The sequence below is a fragment of the Chinchilla lanigera genome, unplaced genomic scaffold (genome assembly GCF_000276665.1).
Source record: "Chinchilla lanigera isolate Chin_1 unplaced genomic scaffold, ChiLan1.0 scaffold00052, whole genome shotgun sequence".
Classification (NCBI taxonomy): Eukaryota; Metazoa; Chordata; class Mammalia; order Rodentia; family Chinchillidae; genus Chinchilla; species Chinchilla lanigera.
In genome coordinates, this window is record NW_004955453.1 from 3,050,929 (window position 1) to 3,065,976 (window position 15,048).

Genomic DNA, 15,048 nt, shown 5'->3' on the forward strand with positions numbered 1-15,048 from the left:
CTCCCCAGGGGCAGGTACCCCATCTTCCCTGTCCCCTCCCGGCCCTGGGAGCCCTTCCTCAGGGGCTTCCACCTGCCTGGAAGGCCGCGTCAGAGGGTAAGGTTTAAGGTGGTGAGCTGAGAGAGAGGAGCTGCTCAGAGGTGAGGTGGCAGTGGCATCCCGGAGCCCCCACGCCTGGAGCCCCACCCTCTTCCCCAGCCTGTGCGGAGAGGGCTGTGCTGGAGAGGCCCGGGCTTCCCCACCCCCACCCTGCGAGTGTCAGGTCGCCGGGGATGTGAGAGAGGGCTGGTGCCCAGCCTCCAGCTGGGGCCTGGCGGTGGACACGCAGTGGCCGGGCACTTGTGTCTGCGCGTGCAGAGGTCCCAGGACGTGGCGCTGGACTCAAAACTGCCAGTGTCTGCCCTAGGGATGCACCACAAGCTAGCCCTGGAGCTTTGGTGTCACTAACTAGGAAGGGGTCACCTTCCTAACCCCGGAGGCCAAACTAGCTCTGGCATTTGCACACCGGTGGCCTGGGCCCGAGCACACACGGCACACCTTCTTTAGGAAGTGGTTTCTGGAAGAAAGGGGAGGCGGTCCTGCTGGGCCTGGGTGTCAGTCTGTGCACGCATTTGTGTCTCTACGGATACAAGTTTGTTACAGTAAGAATTACTAAGTGCACTAAGTGTGTCCTGCGCATAAAGAATGTTAGTGTACCGTACCTAGAAGGCGCACATGGAGCAGCTGGGTGGAGTGGAATTTCTAGTCTTAGTTTCGTGAGCAATCGTCATACTGACTTCCAGTGGCGGCACCAGTTTATGCTCTCAGCCTTCAGCAGTGGAGAAGGGTTCTTTTTCCTGCGGCCTCACACTGAAGTGGCTTATACGCTCACTCACAGGTGAATGCATAGAGAAATGTGGTATTTGCACACAACATAGGAGTTCTCTGCCACAAGTAAAGATAAACCCAAGTCCTTGGCAGGAAAACGGATGCACCTTGAGACCATAATGTTAAGTGAAATAAATCAGACGCACAAGCTTCAATATCACGTGGGTTCTCTTATATGAGAAGCCTAAGTTATAAATAAAGAGCAAAATAACAGATAGGTAATAAGAGATAGGGAGATAGATCTTTCTCAAAGGAGACAGAGATCAAGAGATGGAGGAGGGTAGAGAGAGGGAAAAGGGATAAAAAAAAGAATTAAAATGGGTTCTGGGCCGGGCATGGTGGCACACACCTGTAATCCCGGCACTCAGGAGGCTGAGGCAGGAGGATCACCATAAATTCAAGGCCAGCCTAGGCCATATAGTGAAACCTTTGTCTCAAAAAAAAGGTGTTCTGTACAGGTACCTACTCCACACAAGGAATGTAAACATTATGTACTACAAACATGTACTAAATATTTTTAAAAAATAAAATTTATTCTTTGAAAAAAAAAAAAGAATGTTAGTGGAAAAACTGGAGAAACCTCAATAAAGCCTAGAGTTCAGCTACAGTCATGAACCAATGTTAATCTCTCAGTTCTGACAAAGGAACCAGTTATGTAAGATTCAGCGGTAGGAGAAAGAGGTGCGGGGTATCACAGGAACACTGTGTTCTATCTTTGCAACTTTCCTGTAAAATCTAAAATTCTTCCAAAACAAAAAAGTTTGTGCAAAAATTCTATCCTAAAGTTTCTTTGTTTTTTGTACCAGGAATTGAACTCAGGACCTTGTGCTTGCCAGGCAGGCACTGGGCTGCTGAGCTACAGCCTCAGCTGTTCTAAAGTTTTAGCACCCAAGACACTTGATTGCTGTCAAAATTAAAATAGCAATTCCATGATCTAGTTCAATTTTTTTTTGTTAAGGCATAATGCATGTATAGTACATACCCACCCACAAATGTTATGTGTGCAGCCTGTGGAATTCTGCACGTGGAATCAGCCCCATAAACAACCCAGATGGAACCATAGAATAATGGAGAACCCCAAAGCCGCTCTCCTCACCAGCAGCTCTCCGCACCAGACGGAAACACTCTACTGATTTATTTACCATGGATTCGTTTTCCCACGCTCGAACTTCATATAAATGGAGCATAAGGTGCGTTCTCATTTGTCCAGTATGTACTGTGTCAGGCTCTTCCAGGCAGCATAATGTCTGAGACCTGAGCTATCGCAGAGCAGTAGTTCACACTTTCATAGGTGTGTAATATTCGGGCTGAACGTTCTCTAATTGAGTTTTCAGATTGAATGGTGCCTTATGATCAAAGCTTCTGCAGACAGATGTGTGTGTACACGCGCTGATCTGTGTCCTGGCCTCTCCCGCATCTATGCTTCAGGGAGGATTTGCTGCGTCTTAGGGGATTTTCAGGCTTAGTTTAGGGAATCCTAAATAATAGCTTTCCTTTGTGGTAATACCAGTAATACCTATACTTCCACTGGAAAAGTGGGAGTTCCAGTGGCTCCACATCCTTGCCGGTATTTGCTGTTGTTAAGCTTTTTAATTTTAGTCATTGTGGTGGATCTAGGACCTGTGGCTTTGGTCCTCATCTCCCTGGTGACCAGTGGTGTTGAGCATTCCCTGAAGTGTCTGGTGAGCTTCAGTGCATCCTGCCCTGTGATTGGCTGGTCCAGCTCTTCACCTATTTTTATCAGATTGGTTGTCTTTTTCTTATTGGTTTGTGGGAGCTCTTTGCATATTCAGGATACAAGTCTCTTGTCAGGTATGTGTGTTATAAATATCCTCTCTCAATCCACAGCTTTTTTTTTTAGCAGTGACTGTTGATAAGCAGTTCCACTCCACTTTAATCAAACCAGTCATTGCTTTTGTAAAAGTTCTGATCAGAAGACACCAGCCTTGGAATTCACTAAGAACCGGGAGGAACTCGAGATCCTCTGTCCTGGGATGGTGGGGTTTTACACAGATCAGAGTAACTTGAGGAGTCTGAAGACCTAGCCCTGGTGGGGACCCACACCCAAGGTGCCAATCAGCTGGTCAGGGTGGGTACTCCATCAGAGGTGTTGCACAGTCCCCAGAGAATTCCAACCGGAAAAGCCAACAGTCCAGGAGAGGGACATTCAGTTCGCAGGAGACATTTGGCTCATTGTTCTGTTCCTGCCTCAGGACCATGGTGCTTCACAGGGGGTAGCTCTCCAAGGAGCTCAACCATGTAGCCCCTGGCATGATCTTCAGCGGGTCTTTCTCTTATCCTCCTTTCCTGGGGCAGTCCTGGTTCATGCCTACTGCCCGGCCGTGTGTCATTATCATAGCACCCTCTGCAGGCTCAGAAGCATCCCAGTTTGGACAGGACGCTATAGGATCACCTACCTGAATGTTCTCGAGAGTCTGCTGCCCTGGGTGGCCTAAGAAACCTTACCCTTCTGGGCTCAGCCTCAGCCTCCACCCCCACCTCTGCTTCCTTTGCACAGCTTGGGGTCTGTTGATTTGTTTTCTGAGACAAGGTCTTGCAATATCACCCAGGCTGGCTTTAAACTCACTATAGCCCAGGTTGTGAGTGGTGTGGAAGACGGGTGGGCAGGACACACACACACGCCTGTCTCTGCTCATTCACATCTCTGGCTCAGCTTCCCTCAGGAACACGCCAAACATGGAGCAGAAAGAAATGGGCTGAGCCGGGCGTGGTGGCACACTCCTGTAATCACAGTACTCGGGAGGCTGAGGCAGGAGGATCCTTGCAAGTTCAAGGCCAGCCTGGGCAAGTGAGCTCAAGGCCAGCCTGAACTACGTTGTGAGACCTTGTCTCAAAAGAGAAGAAAAGAAAAAAAAGGAAAGAAATGGGCTAGACGCAGAGCTTTATCAGGACCCACACAAAAGCTGGGGGTGGGAGATCAGGTGGGTCGAGCCCTGCAGTCTGACAGCCACTGGGCAGCGTGACAGTTGCTGTTCAGGCTGTTCTTGCCCTCCCTGTCAAGGGGCTCAGGAAAGCCAGCCTCCTTTGAGCTGGGCTAAGAATAGAATAGAATCTTCTGGATACAGACAGAGCTAAGAGGCTGCCAGAGGAGGGGTCGAGGAGCCTCTCAAAGGGTGGGGACAGGAAAGTGGGTGAGTGTGTCCCCTCTGTCAGTGCCCCAAGGCAGAAAAAGAAGCCACTGGCCAGTCTGTGGCCCTCACGGGGCCCAGACCACGGTGGGGAAGGCCTGCTTCAGGGTGAACATGAGGAAGATCACCTCCTGGTAGTTGTCCGCCTCGTACAGACAGCCAAACTGGGGGGAGCCGTCGGGGCCAGGCCCCATGCTCTGCAGGTCTGAGTAGGCACAGCTGCCCGAGGCCAGCAGGGCCGGTCCGGTCCAGGCCTCGGGGTCCAGGGGCCGCTGGTTGAGGTAGACACCCAGGTTGAACCTTCCATCAGGATCCGTGGGATGGGTGTACAGCAACCATTCGCCCACGGAGCCCGAGCCCTGCCTGGAGCCGGGGAAGCTGACCACGCTCCCATGGCAGCCGTGGGGAGGCTCCACCAGCTTCCTCACCGACGGGCTCACCGTGAAATCCACCCCATAACTGGTGCTCTGGGCCTGGACCCTGGCCTTGTGGGGGCTCCTGGCATTGAGGTACAGCACCCGGTGCCCCATGGCTTCAATCTCAGCCACCTGGCACTCCAAGGTGTCCTGGCCCACGAAGCTGCCCCGCCCCCACGTGCGCCCGTGGTCGTGGCTGAGGAAGCAGAAGGCCGAGGGCGCGGGCTCCAGCGGTGCGGGCCGGTTGCGGTAGGCATAGGCGGGCAGCACCAGGCTCCGGCTTCCGTTGTGCAGCTGCACACAGTGCCCTGGGCCCACAGCAAAGGTGGCCCATTCCGCATGGGCCTGGCCCGTGGCCGCATCCGTGATGTCCCTGGCGGGGCTCCAGGTCCTTCCGTGGTCCATGCTGGTGACCTGGCACAGCCGTGTCACGTTGACACGGGTCTGGATCTGGTGGTACTCAGAGACCTGCCCCGGGATGGCGATGAAGAAGAGGAAGAGGGTCCCCGTCTGCTCGTCGTAGAGGGGACACGGGTTCATGGAGCGGTGGCCCTCCAGCTGGGCCCCGGCCATCACCTCCTGAGCTTGCCACTGCGTGGGTGGAGAGGGGCGAAGGAAAAGCCTTAAAAGAGCTAGTGACAGTGACAAGAGCTACACTCTCGGCAAGAGGACTGGGGTGTCTAGAGGTGGGTGCAGACCATGAGCAGCCCTCTGGCCCTCACTTGCAAAGTTCTGTTCCCTCAGAAGGGGGACCCAGGGCTCACTTCATTCCCTCATTCTCTGGCCAGTGCAGCAGACTACGATGATCACCTCCCATCTTGCACACATAATCCGCTTTTAATGCATCCACCCTGGAGTGGGGGTGCAGGCCTCACACTGAGCTTTTCTGAAGCCAAGTCTGTGTCATGAGCATCAATCCACATTCACTAACAGCTGCCCCACCCCAGGAGGTACGGACTCTTCCAGAAAGCCAACATCACCACATCCCCCATCTGCCCACGCCGGGACACCAGTGTTACTCCCTCCGCCTCCCTTCTGGACAGCAAGAGGCTGCAAGCCTGGGGGAGTCTCCTAAGGCCGGCCTCCGGATAAGGGACAGAACCAGGACTTTAACCCATGTCCACCTGCTTCACATCACGTGAGTATGGACACCTGGTTTTGATCTTCTCTTTTCTTTTTTTGGTCTTTTTAAGACAGGGTCTCATTGTGCAGTTCGGGTTGGCCTTGAGCTAACTTTGTAGCCCAGGCTGGTCTCGAACTTGAAATGATCCTCCTGCCTCAGCCTCCCAAGTGCTGGCATTATAGGCGTGCACCACAACACCAGGCCTGGACACCTGCTACACCTGAGTCTAAAACAGTTCTAACCTCATGTTTTGAGTCGCTGCCACGTGTAATGACCGCTAAGTCATGATAATATTAATGTTAATATTAATGTTGGACAGCCGGCCTCAGGACGCCAGGGTTAACTCCTCTTCGCCAACCCCAGCCCTGGCTCCCAGGTTAATCTCACTCCCACGTTGTGAGGGGACCACGCACTGTTCCTCCTTCTGGGCTTCAGGGTGTCTTTTCTCTCCGTCCCCAGACCGCAGGCACTAAGGGATGGGATGGTGCGCGTGTTCCAGGAGACGCAGGCCTGGGTCTCCCTGCATGCACCAGCAGACGGGTGTGCGGGGAGACGCCGGCTGCCCTGCTCTCACCTTGACCTGGTGGGTGGCTGCGTTGTAGGCTCCCCTGCGCAGGACGATCAGCTCGGCCTGCTCGTCCTTCCTGCTCCTCCGCTTCTCCACGAAGGCCAGCAGGGTGCTCTGCCCCGGCAGGTAGAGCAGCGCGGGGATCCTGTAGATGTGGCTTCCCGACCGGAACAGCCTGTTCCGCTGCAGGACCTGGGAGGTCTCCATGGGACTGGGGAACAAGAAGGAAGAAAAGATGGGTCACCTGTCACCTGCACTCGCACCTGTGTCAGGAACCAGAGTCTCCAGTCCAGACAGGTGACACTCATCCGCAGGAGAGCTGATCCATTCTGGAGTGGTCTCCCCACAACCCTTTCTTTTTTTGAGACAGGGTCTCACTGTGTAGTTCAGGCTGGCCTTGAACTCGCTATGTAGCCCGGGCTGGCCTCACATTCACAGTGATCCTCCTGCCTCAGCCTACAGAGTACTGGGATTGCAGGTGTGTGCCACCACGCCCGGCTCCTGCTTCACATCCGAAACCCTGCTTGTCAGTTCTGCATGGGCCTCCGTGGGGTTGGCAGCACCCCCGGCAGCACGACTGGTGCTAGGGAGATGCTGGAGAAACGTACTTGGTGGTTGGTTGTGCTCCAAGCTAACCAGTGCCCTCCCCGGAGACTCGGGTAACCTTCCTCTGCTTTCTCCAGACAGCTCATCATCAGGTGAAAAAGCTGGGTGGGAGAGGAGCGCTCAGCAAGTGGCGTTCTGCAGCTGTCCCACTGCCAGGAAATGACACACGGCAGCTTTTTATAGCCCAGAGCCCTAGAAAGTTGTTGTTGGGGGGATGCCTGGATTCTGAACGTTGTGCTTCCTGGGCTGCCTGGGGCTGAGCCCCCCTCAATCCAGGTGCAGGGGCTCACCCTGAGGCAGGCAGGGCCCTCTCAACAGAGGGAGAGAGGGGTGGACTCCCGGCTGCTAACTGAGGTGGAGAAGCCCCAGAGGTGGGAAAATAATCACTAATACGCATTCACCTAAAAAAGGCTTGGTAGGGGCTGGGCATTTAGCTCAGCGGCAAAAGCGCCTGCCTGGCAAGCGCAAGGTTGTGAGTTCGGTTCCCGGTACCAGAGAAAAACCAAAAAAAAACCAAAAAAACAAAAAAACAAAAAACAAACAAAAAAAAAGGCTTGGTGTGGTGGTGCACACCTATAACCCCCAGCATTCAGGAAGCTGAGGCAGGAGGATTGCCATGAGTTAGAGGGCAGCCTGGGCTACCTAGTGAGACCCTGTCTTGAAAAGGGGGAAGGGGCAGGGAGCAGCGGAGATTATGTGGTGACAGTGAAGATAGTGGTTTCCCTTCAGAGCGACTGACCTCCAGCTGAGCTGACTGCCCTCTGCTCCCAAGGTCATACCAGGAAAGGGCTTCCTGTGACGACCCCATCAGAGCATAAGGACCTATGACTCCAAGGCGTCCTGCTGCCAGCCGCGCCTCCCGGAGCCTGCTTCTCCCCATGCCTTCCCTCTCTCCCCTCTCTAGGAGCCCTCCCTTCCACGGCTGGGACGGGGTCCTATCCCGAGCCCCGCTTCCTGGGAGTGCCTGTGACACGGCCTTCGGGGACAGGAAGTGGCCATGGGACAGCAGGGAGGGGCACGGGCTTGGCTCCTGATGCTCTTCTGCAATTTTCCGCTTACGACTTAACACTGTTTGATACATCAGAGTCTATCAGTCCACTGTTCTTTTCACAGCCCTCGTTGTTATGAGGGCCGGGTGACAAAAGAAAACTTCAAAGGGCAAGTGCTACACTAGGGGAAAAAAGAAAGAAAGAAAAGGTGTTATTACCTAAGCACAGGTGGAGGAAGTCTGAGGAAATCTGGATCTGCAGGCTGCTGTCCAAGAACGCAGACTCAGGTATGGCTGCGATGAAATGTAAACAGGAAAAACCACATCTGATCAAAGTTTGAGAAGCAGAGATGGAGGAGGAGTGTGCAGGTCAGCGGCGTTCTGGCCGCAGACTGATGGAGGGCTGGTTCCCGTGCCATGGAATTTGCGGGGAACATGTATTCTTTTTTTTTTTTTTTTTTCCTGTCTTTTTGAGACAGAGTCTCACTGTGCAGTTCAGGCTGGCCGTGAGCTCACTTTGTAGCCCAGGCTGGTCTTGAACTTGCAGTGATCCTCCTGACTTCGCCTCCAAAGCGCTAGGCTTCCAAGAGTGTACCACCACGCCCAGTTTAGACTCCAACCTTCTTAAGGGTGGCAGCAGATCCATAGGTGTCCGGCGTCTCTCCAGGAACTCAGCACACACCCTGAGTAGAACAGACAAGAACCTGCTGAGTCGGCTTCCCCATCACTGGGACACGGCACCCGACACCCACAGTTTAAAGGAGGAGAGGTTGATTCAGCTCACAACCTCAGAGCATTCAGTCCATGGTCAGCTGGCTCCAAGGCAGGGTCTCCATGACAGAAGGCCGTGGTGGAGCAAAGCTGCTCAACCCATGGCATCCAGGAAGTGCCCCAGAGGAAGGAGTAAGGGACCAGATACGGAGCCCAAGGTCACACCCCCATGGCCCACACAGACCCACCCTAAACTGTGTCCTGTGAATTCCCTGGGTGGGTCCTAGGCCAATGAGGCTGACGTAATCAAGTTTTACTGTCATACCTGCTCTTGTGGAGTTTGTGTCCTATGGGGATGCAAGGGTTACTGATGTTGCCAAAGCCCTAGACAGGACTAGCTAGGGCCAGACCTGTCCCAGCCCTTGCAGGGATTGCAGCACTTGCCCTGCCTTCTGTACAGCCTAGGGTCTCACAGCAATGCCCCTTGTAGAGCTTGGAGGTAGGAGAGCTCTGGACACCTGCTAACTCCAGCTGCTATGCAGGCCAATAATCTTTCTAAGCATCTGTCTTGCTTGTATTGGAGACACAGCTGGGCCTAAGAGACAGGGCCAGGGGAATTCAGGGTCAGCGTGAGGGGTCTCCTCTACCTCTTCAGTCACTCAGTGCTTCCCAAACTCATACCCACAGACAATACGCATCCCCCACAGCAATGCCAAATACTCAGACAGCCCTTATAAAGTGCTGGGCACCCTATGAAGCAGATACCATTATTGTCCCATTATACAGGTGAGAGAGTCGAGCTTGCTCAAGCCTCATGTGGCTGTGCTGAGACCAAAGACTCATCTGACCTATGCAGCCCTCCTGCTCAAGGACAATGCCGTCAGCCAGTGACTTACCCCTGGGACAGCCCCATGGAGTCTGGGACATAGTTATGGTGGGTACAGAAGGAAAGAGTTTGTCAGTGGGGGTTAACACGGTCCCCGCCCTGTGGGTGAGCTTGGATGGGGTGAGGGGTGGCCAGAATCCCCGGCCAGGCAATCGGAGAGGTGCTACTATCATCTCAAACTCTTAGAAAGTGCTATTTAATATGTCAAGAATGGACCCCTGGCAGCAATTTCCCGTGGCCCTGAGGAAGGCTCCCAGAGGTTGTCACCTTGTCTGATCCTGAAGGTGCCAGTCCGAGTGCTGGAGCGTCTCACCCAGCCCAGGAGGCAGGCAGGAGTCAGCCTCCCAGTGGCAGAAATGAAGAAACAGAGAAGGGGGCTGACTGAGGGGCTCAGAGATGACTTCCTCAGGAGCTCACAGCTTAGGGGTGGTGGAGCAGGGTGGATCTGAGCCTGGATCTTCCAGATTCCACAACCCACGCTCCCACGAACCGGATCCTCCTGCTCCGGTCCTGCAGCTGGGACTCTGAAAGTTCTGTGCCGCTTCCCCCAAAGACGTGGGTGGACAGTCCCTGCCTCCCTTTCGCCCTCTCCTGCCTGACTGGGGCTTAGTGGGTGCCTCGTGGGGCCTAGGCCTCTGGGCCAGCACACTTTTGCCAACTACAGCTCACATGGCTGCATCCAGCATCCCTTGTGCAGCTGGGATCAGAGGACTGGCTGAGCCACAGCCCTGCCCTGGGGGATCACCCAACAGCAGATGATAGCCCATGATTACAGAGAACAAGGAAGAGGTATCCTTTGAGGCTTTTCCCCAGAAAAGCCTTTATCCTTGAGTCACCTTTGGCCTCTTTCCCCAAGAAAAACCCGTTGCCCTGCGGGCTCCATAGCTCAGTGCAGACCCAGGGCTTGCTGGGACCCACAACCCAAGGCAAAGGGAGCTTTCACCCCCCCCACACTGACGCGGGCTGGGCTTCCTTTCAGAGTGGAGTTCAGACCACTCGAGTGCTCGAGGGCACAGTCAGGAGTTCCCGAGCTCCTGATTGGCTGATGCCAGCCCTCCTGCTCCTTCCCCTTCCTTCCCAGGTCCTCTGGGCAGGCCAGAGCGCAATGGGGAGCTCGAGTGCAACCGCCCAGTGGGCTGAGGCACCCCGCGCTGGCTCGTGAGCTGGTGCACGCCTCACAGCTGCCATCTTCAGAGGATTTCCCAAATGCCACGCCGTCCTTTCATAATTACCCAGGAGCAAGAGTCGTGTCAGTGTCAACAAAGGAACGTGTGTGTCGATTGAGAGATAAGCCGTACCTCTGCACCTCCTGGAGGATGTTCCAAGCACACTGGGCCCCGGCCAGATCCAGGTGCACGAGCACAGGCGGTGGGAACCTGACTTCTGGGAGCAGCCCTGGGTGGCTGCTGCACGCCTGGGCCTCGCCTCCGTCCCAGGCCCCTGGCTCAGCCCAGGCCTATATACACCCGAGGGAGCCCCACGTCGGCCTCCCACACATCCGACCAAGCTTGCGCCAGGGAAGATGTCGGTGGGCAGGCCCGCCCCTGGCCCAATTAGGGTGCTGCCTACACAGTCAGGCCTGAATCAGAGGGCGAGCCTGGCAGCCTGAGTCAACACGACCTCCTAAGAATGGAGGCGTTGGCTAGCCACGCGCCAGTGGGAACAAACTCCCCAGAGCCCATGAAAGTACAGGGCAGGGACAGCCGGTGGGAGCCCCGCAGGACCCATCTGCCCTTCTAGCAGGGCCACAGGCTAACAAGTGGCCTTTTGGGACTTCGATTTCCTTCTGGGAAAAAAGAGAGGAAAATCCCACAATAGACTCCACAACACGTGTGAGCATTGTGATAACCAAAACCGAGTCACTGACAAAAGTCCTCACCAAGCCGGGAGGGGATGGATCGCGTGCAAGTCTCTGATGAAAAGGACTGTCACCAGAGTCTTCGATGACACAGAACCACAGCCTTGCACAAAGCCAGCCCAACTGCGCGTGGAAATAATTCCACAAGGACACCCGTCCCGCAGCTTTCTGCCCAATCTCAGACTGACAGCACCCTGGTTACCGTGTCAAAACAACTTACCTAGTTCTGCATGCCTTACATAAGCTGTTCTACCTTTCAAAGTTCTGCCTTTGCCCCTTTCTACTTTGAAGGAGCCCACACATGCTCCTCTTGCCGACGTTGGCTCCCAACACATCTCAGTATTTTTCAGCCTCTCTCTTTGTTATTTAAAGTTTGACAGCTGCAGAGAGCAAAGACCTCAGGTACCTCCTTTCCCTTAAAACCTGTACCTGGAGCAACTTCTAATACACCACCGGTGCCTGACAATACCCACCAGTGAGTGGAAGAAGGTTACCTGGCCAGGCGGAAGGACGTGAGGGTCACTGGAGATAAACCATCCGCATCTTTAACTCCGCATCTGGCATGCGTGGGGCTCGTCTGTGTCCATCATAACTACGTGCAAGGCTCCATGGGCCGGCGCCACGGGATAAATCACTTGCTGACCAGCAGGAAACAAACCATCTCTCCCCAGCCCACTATGTGGAAACAGGAATGAATAAGCCTGCGAAGCTGGGAAAGTCAGAGGCAGCCACGTGCATTCCAAGTGCACTTCCTGCTTAATCTTGAACCAGAGGAGGGAGGGCCCCTCGCCTCAGCTGGACACAGTCCTTTCACAGTGTCTTCAGGTGGCTGCTCGGTTCCAGCCGTGCTCTGGCACAGAGCCAAGTGCACTCCTGCCTTAGTTTCCCTTCCTGGGAGGCTGGTCATCTGATTGCTCCGCAGGGTGCAGTGGTCCCTGGCTGGCCTGCTCTGAACGGGTCCCCTTGTCCCCGCCGCTCACCAGTCCTGAGGGAAATGGCCGAGTCACTCCAACCTTGGAATTTATCTTTAAAAACCCCACCCAAAAGCCAGCCCCATGAAGCCACGCGTGTCAGACCCACGCCCACGGGAGGCCAGGGCCTCCCCTGAAAATTGGCACCTTCCTGCCCTTGTTTCCCCACCCACTAATTGATGTCGCTGTGGAAGAGTCCCTTTACAGTGCTCGAAGGGTCCAGGACGGAAGCGATTGTGAGGTGTCAGCCAGCCAATTAATTAAAATCCCACTTTAAAATTAGATAATGCAAGAAAAATGCTGGGATGGTGTGAAGTATGAAAAGAAGGATAGAAGATGACGTCTAAGCTGGGGTTCCCCTTCTGCGGGTGAGTGTGTTATATCCTGAAAAGTCTACATTAAAAATAAACAAAACGCAAAATATGTGTTGCTACCTCCCTAAAGTCTAGCACTGTGCCGTCCATGAAACAGTAGGTATCTTTTTACTATAGTTATAGAATGAATAAATAAGCACTGTCAGTAATTTAACTAATGGGATGGTAAATGATGTCTATTTTCTCCTACATTTTTCTATGCCCAAACATTATTGTTTAAAAAGATATATTTTGTTTTGTCTTTGAGACAAGGTTTCATTATGCAGTTCAGGCTGGCCTTGAGTTCACTTTGTAGTCCAGGCTGGTCTCGAACTCATAAACATCCTCCTGCCTCAGCTTCCTGAGTGCTGGGATTACAGGCATGTGCCACCACACCTGGCTAAAAAAAGGTATTTTTAAAAGAACAAAAAGTAATATAGTATAAGACTTTGAAACGTGGCTTAAGAACATGGCTTTGAAATGTGCCCATTAACTCTATCCTGACCAGATCACCAAGTTGGAAAACATGGCTTAAAAAGACCAAAGAGCCTGGATGAACGGGCTTGGTTCCATGAGCAAACTGAATTGACCCCAAAGGAGCAATTGATGAAGTGTTCAAAAATATGCACTGAACACGTCCTGTGTTCAGAAGGGGAAGACAGGGGGAGAAGGGTCTGGACAAAGCCCGAGAGCTCCAGGGCTTACGGGGGAAATATCAGACGGCCAGGAGCAGAGGTCAGAGAAGGCAGGGAGCAAGGGCTTCAGGGAGGGCCAGAACGGTGACATTGGCGAGAGCGAGGCACGTGGGGGTGGTGCACATGCAGTCAGGGAGCTTTCTTAGCGGCAGGCATCAGACCTGGGCAAGGCCAGGAAGGAGAACAAAACATCTAGAGTGGGGATGGAGGCCTGGGGCCCAGGACACAGAGGCCTGGCCAGATTCCCGGGAAGTGAGGGTCAGCACTGCCTCGACGGTCTGCCTCTTTGAAGGCCTTTACGGTGTGCTGTGTATCTTTCATATCCCCAGCTCCACTGCGGGGTGCCCCGCTGTGAATTCTCTTCCATTTACCTGGCCTGAGACTCTGCATGCCTTTTCATCCTCAGGATTCGTGTTTTTCTTCGATTCTGAAAAAGCCTGAGTCATTACTTCTTAGACTGTCGCCTCCCTGCACTTTCCTTCTCTCCTGCAGAACAGTCTGTTAAATGCCTACTGGCTTTTCTCGATTTATGCTGTAGATATTTTTTGACTTCTTTCGTATTTTCCATTTCTGTCTCCTGGGGCTTTATCTTGGGTGATTTTTCTCAGATATATCTTCCAAATCACTAAATCTCACTATATCTAAAGTGATGCCTCGTTAAGGTTTTTTTTAATGCCGTCTTTTTTTATCTCTAAAATGTCTACTTGCTTCTTTGAATTTGTTTTAAAATTTTTAAAATTTCCCATTCATGTTGTATAGATTTTATTTCCTTATCTCCTGAAGCATTTTGTACCTATTTTTAAGAGCTGTACAAACATAAATTTATTGAATTCTAGCAGCAGCCCTATGAAACAGGTACTATTTACCACCCTCATTTTACAAAGAGAAAATGAGGCAAAGTGTAGTTATGTAACAGCCCTCCCCTCCCTCCCCCCCCCCCGGGTCACACAGTGAGCAGTTGTAGAATTGGATCTGAAGGCAGAACCAAAAAAAGTTTGGGCTGAAATGTGTAGCCCCGGTTCCTACGTTGAAGGCCTCATTCCTAGTACTGGCCGGGCAAGGTGGGGCTCTGGGGTGCCGTCCTAATCCAGCACGACTTGTCTCCTTGTGAGAGGAGGAAGTTAGACACGGACATGTGCAGCACAGAAGAAAAACCAGGTGAAGACACCAGAAGAAGACAGCCATCGCATTCGAGCCCAGAGAGAGGCCTCAGAAGCAACCAGACACGGAAGCACCTTGATCTCGGACTTGAAGCCCTGAGGACTGAGAGATGACACGTTTCTCTTGTGTAAGCTCTTGGACCCACAGTGCTTTGTTACGGCAGCCCCAGCAGCACACCTACCTTCTCTGTGCACAGATGCTTCGCACCTTTTCCTCCAGCCAAGCTGAAGTGACTGTGGATGCCTCAGGTGCTCTTCTTGTTATCTGAGAATGGAATTGGGCCCAATAGCTCCTCAGACTGTAGTGATCTCTCTGTAGTTACTTCTGCCTAAGCCTGAAGGGTTCACAGACTCTCAATTTTCCATCTCAGTTTCCACCTTGGGATTTCTGTACATCACGAGTAGCTAAAATTTAGACCCAGTGTGTGGCTCTAGCTTGTTCTTCATGTTTTGTTTTGTCTTGTTTCTACCCATTCACTTGTGGCACCTGGAGATGTACCTTTCTTGATTTTGAACTGAAAGATAAATCTGCATTACAAAAATATATGTCCAACATTTGTGTGTGTCTTCAGGAAGGTTTGTGTGACCCTACGCAAGCTATGCAGCCTCTCCATAGCTTCCTCATCATAAACTATACAGGTGCTTAAACAATTTAATCCATGAAAGTCCTGAGTACGAGGTCCAGCTCACAGGTCAC

General features: G+C 53.0%; 1 protein-coding gene across 4 annotated transcripts; it reads right to left on the reverse strand.

Annotated features, from left to right (window-relative positions):
* Window positions 1-3,697: 3,697 nt before the first annotated feature.
* Neu2 (sialidase 2 (cytosolic sialidase)) lies at window positions 3,698-12,142 on the reverse strand. Of its 4 annotated transcripts, none has more exons than XM_005395361.2 (5): window positions 11,667-12,142; window positions 8,338-8,400; window positions 7,937-8,011; window positions 6,130-6,334; window positions 3,698-5,023 (listed from the first exon to the last, which is right to left on the reverse strand). In XM_005395361.2, the coding sequence occupies exons 4-5, from the start codon at window positions 6,328-6,330 to the stop codon at window positions 4,085-4,087; spliced, it is 1,140 nt and encodes a 379-aa protein (XP_005395418.1). In that variant the 5' UTR covers window positions 6,331-6,334; window positions 7,937-8,011; window positions 8,338-8,400; window positions 11,667-12,142; the 3' UTR covers window positions 3,698-4,084. The 4 variants fall into 4 exon arrangements, with proteins under 4 accessions (XP_005395418.1, XP_013375223.1, XP_013375224.1 ...); XM_013519769.1 differs by lacking the exon at window positions 11,667-12,142 and adding an exon at window positions 10,613-10,729; XM_013519770.1 differs by lacking the exon at window positions 11,667-12,142 and adding an exon at window positions 8,505-8,533.
* Window positions 12,143-15,048: the final 2,906 nt, after the last annotated feature.

Bases quoted from the DNA above. Each gene is read 5' to 3' on its own strand.
- Neu2 (XM_005395361.2), bottom strand. From the start codon at position 6,330: ATGGAGACCTCCCAGGTCCTGCAGCGGAACAGGCTGTTCCGGTCGGGA. The intron at 5,024-6,129 runs GTGAGAGCAGGG...CCACCCACGCAG, and splicing joins CAGCCACCCACCAGGTCAAG to TGGCAAGCTCAGGAGGTGAT.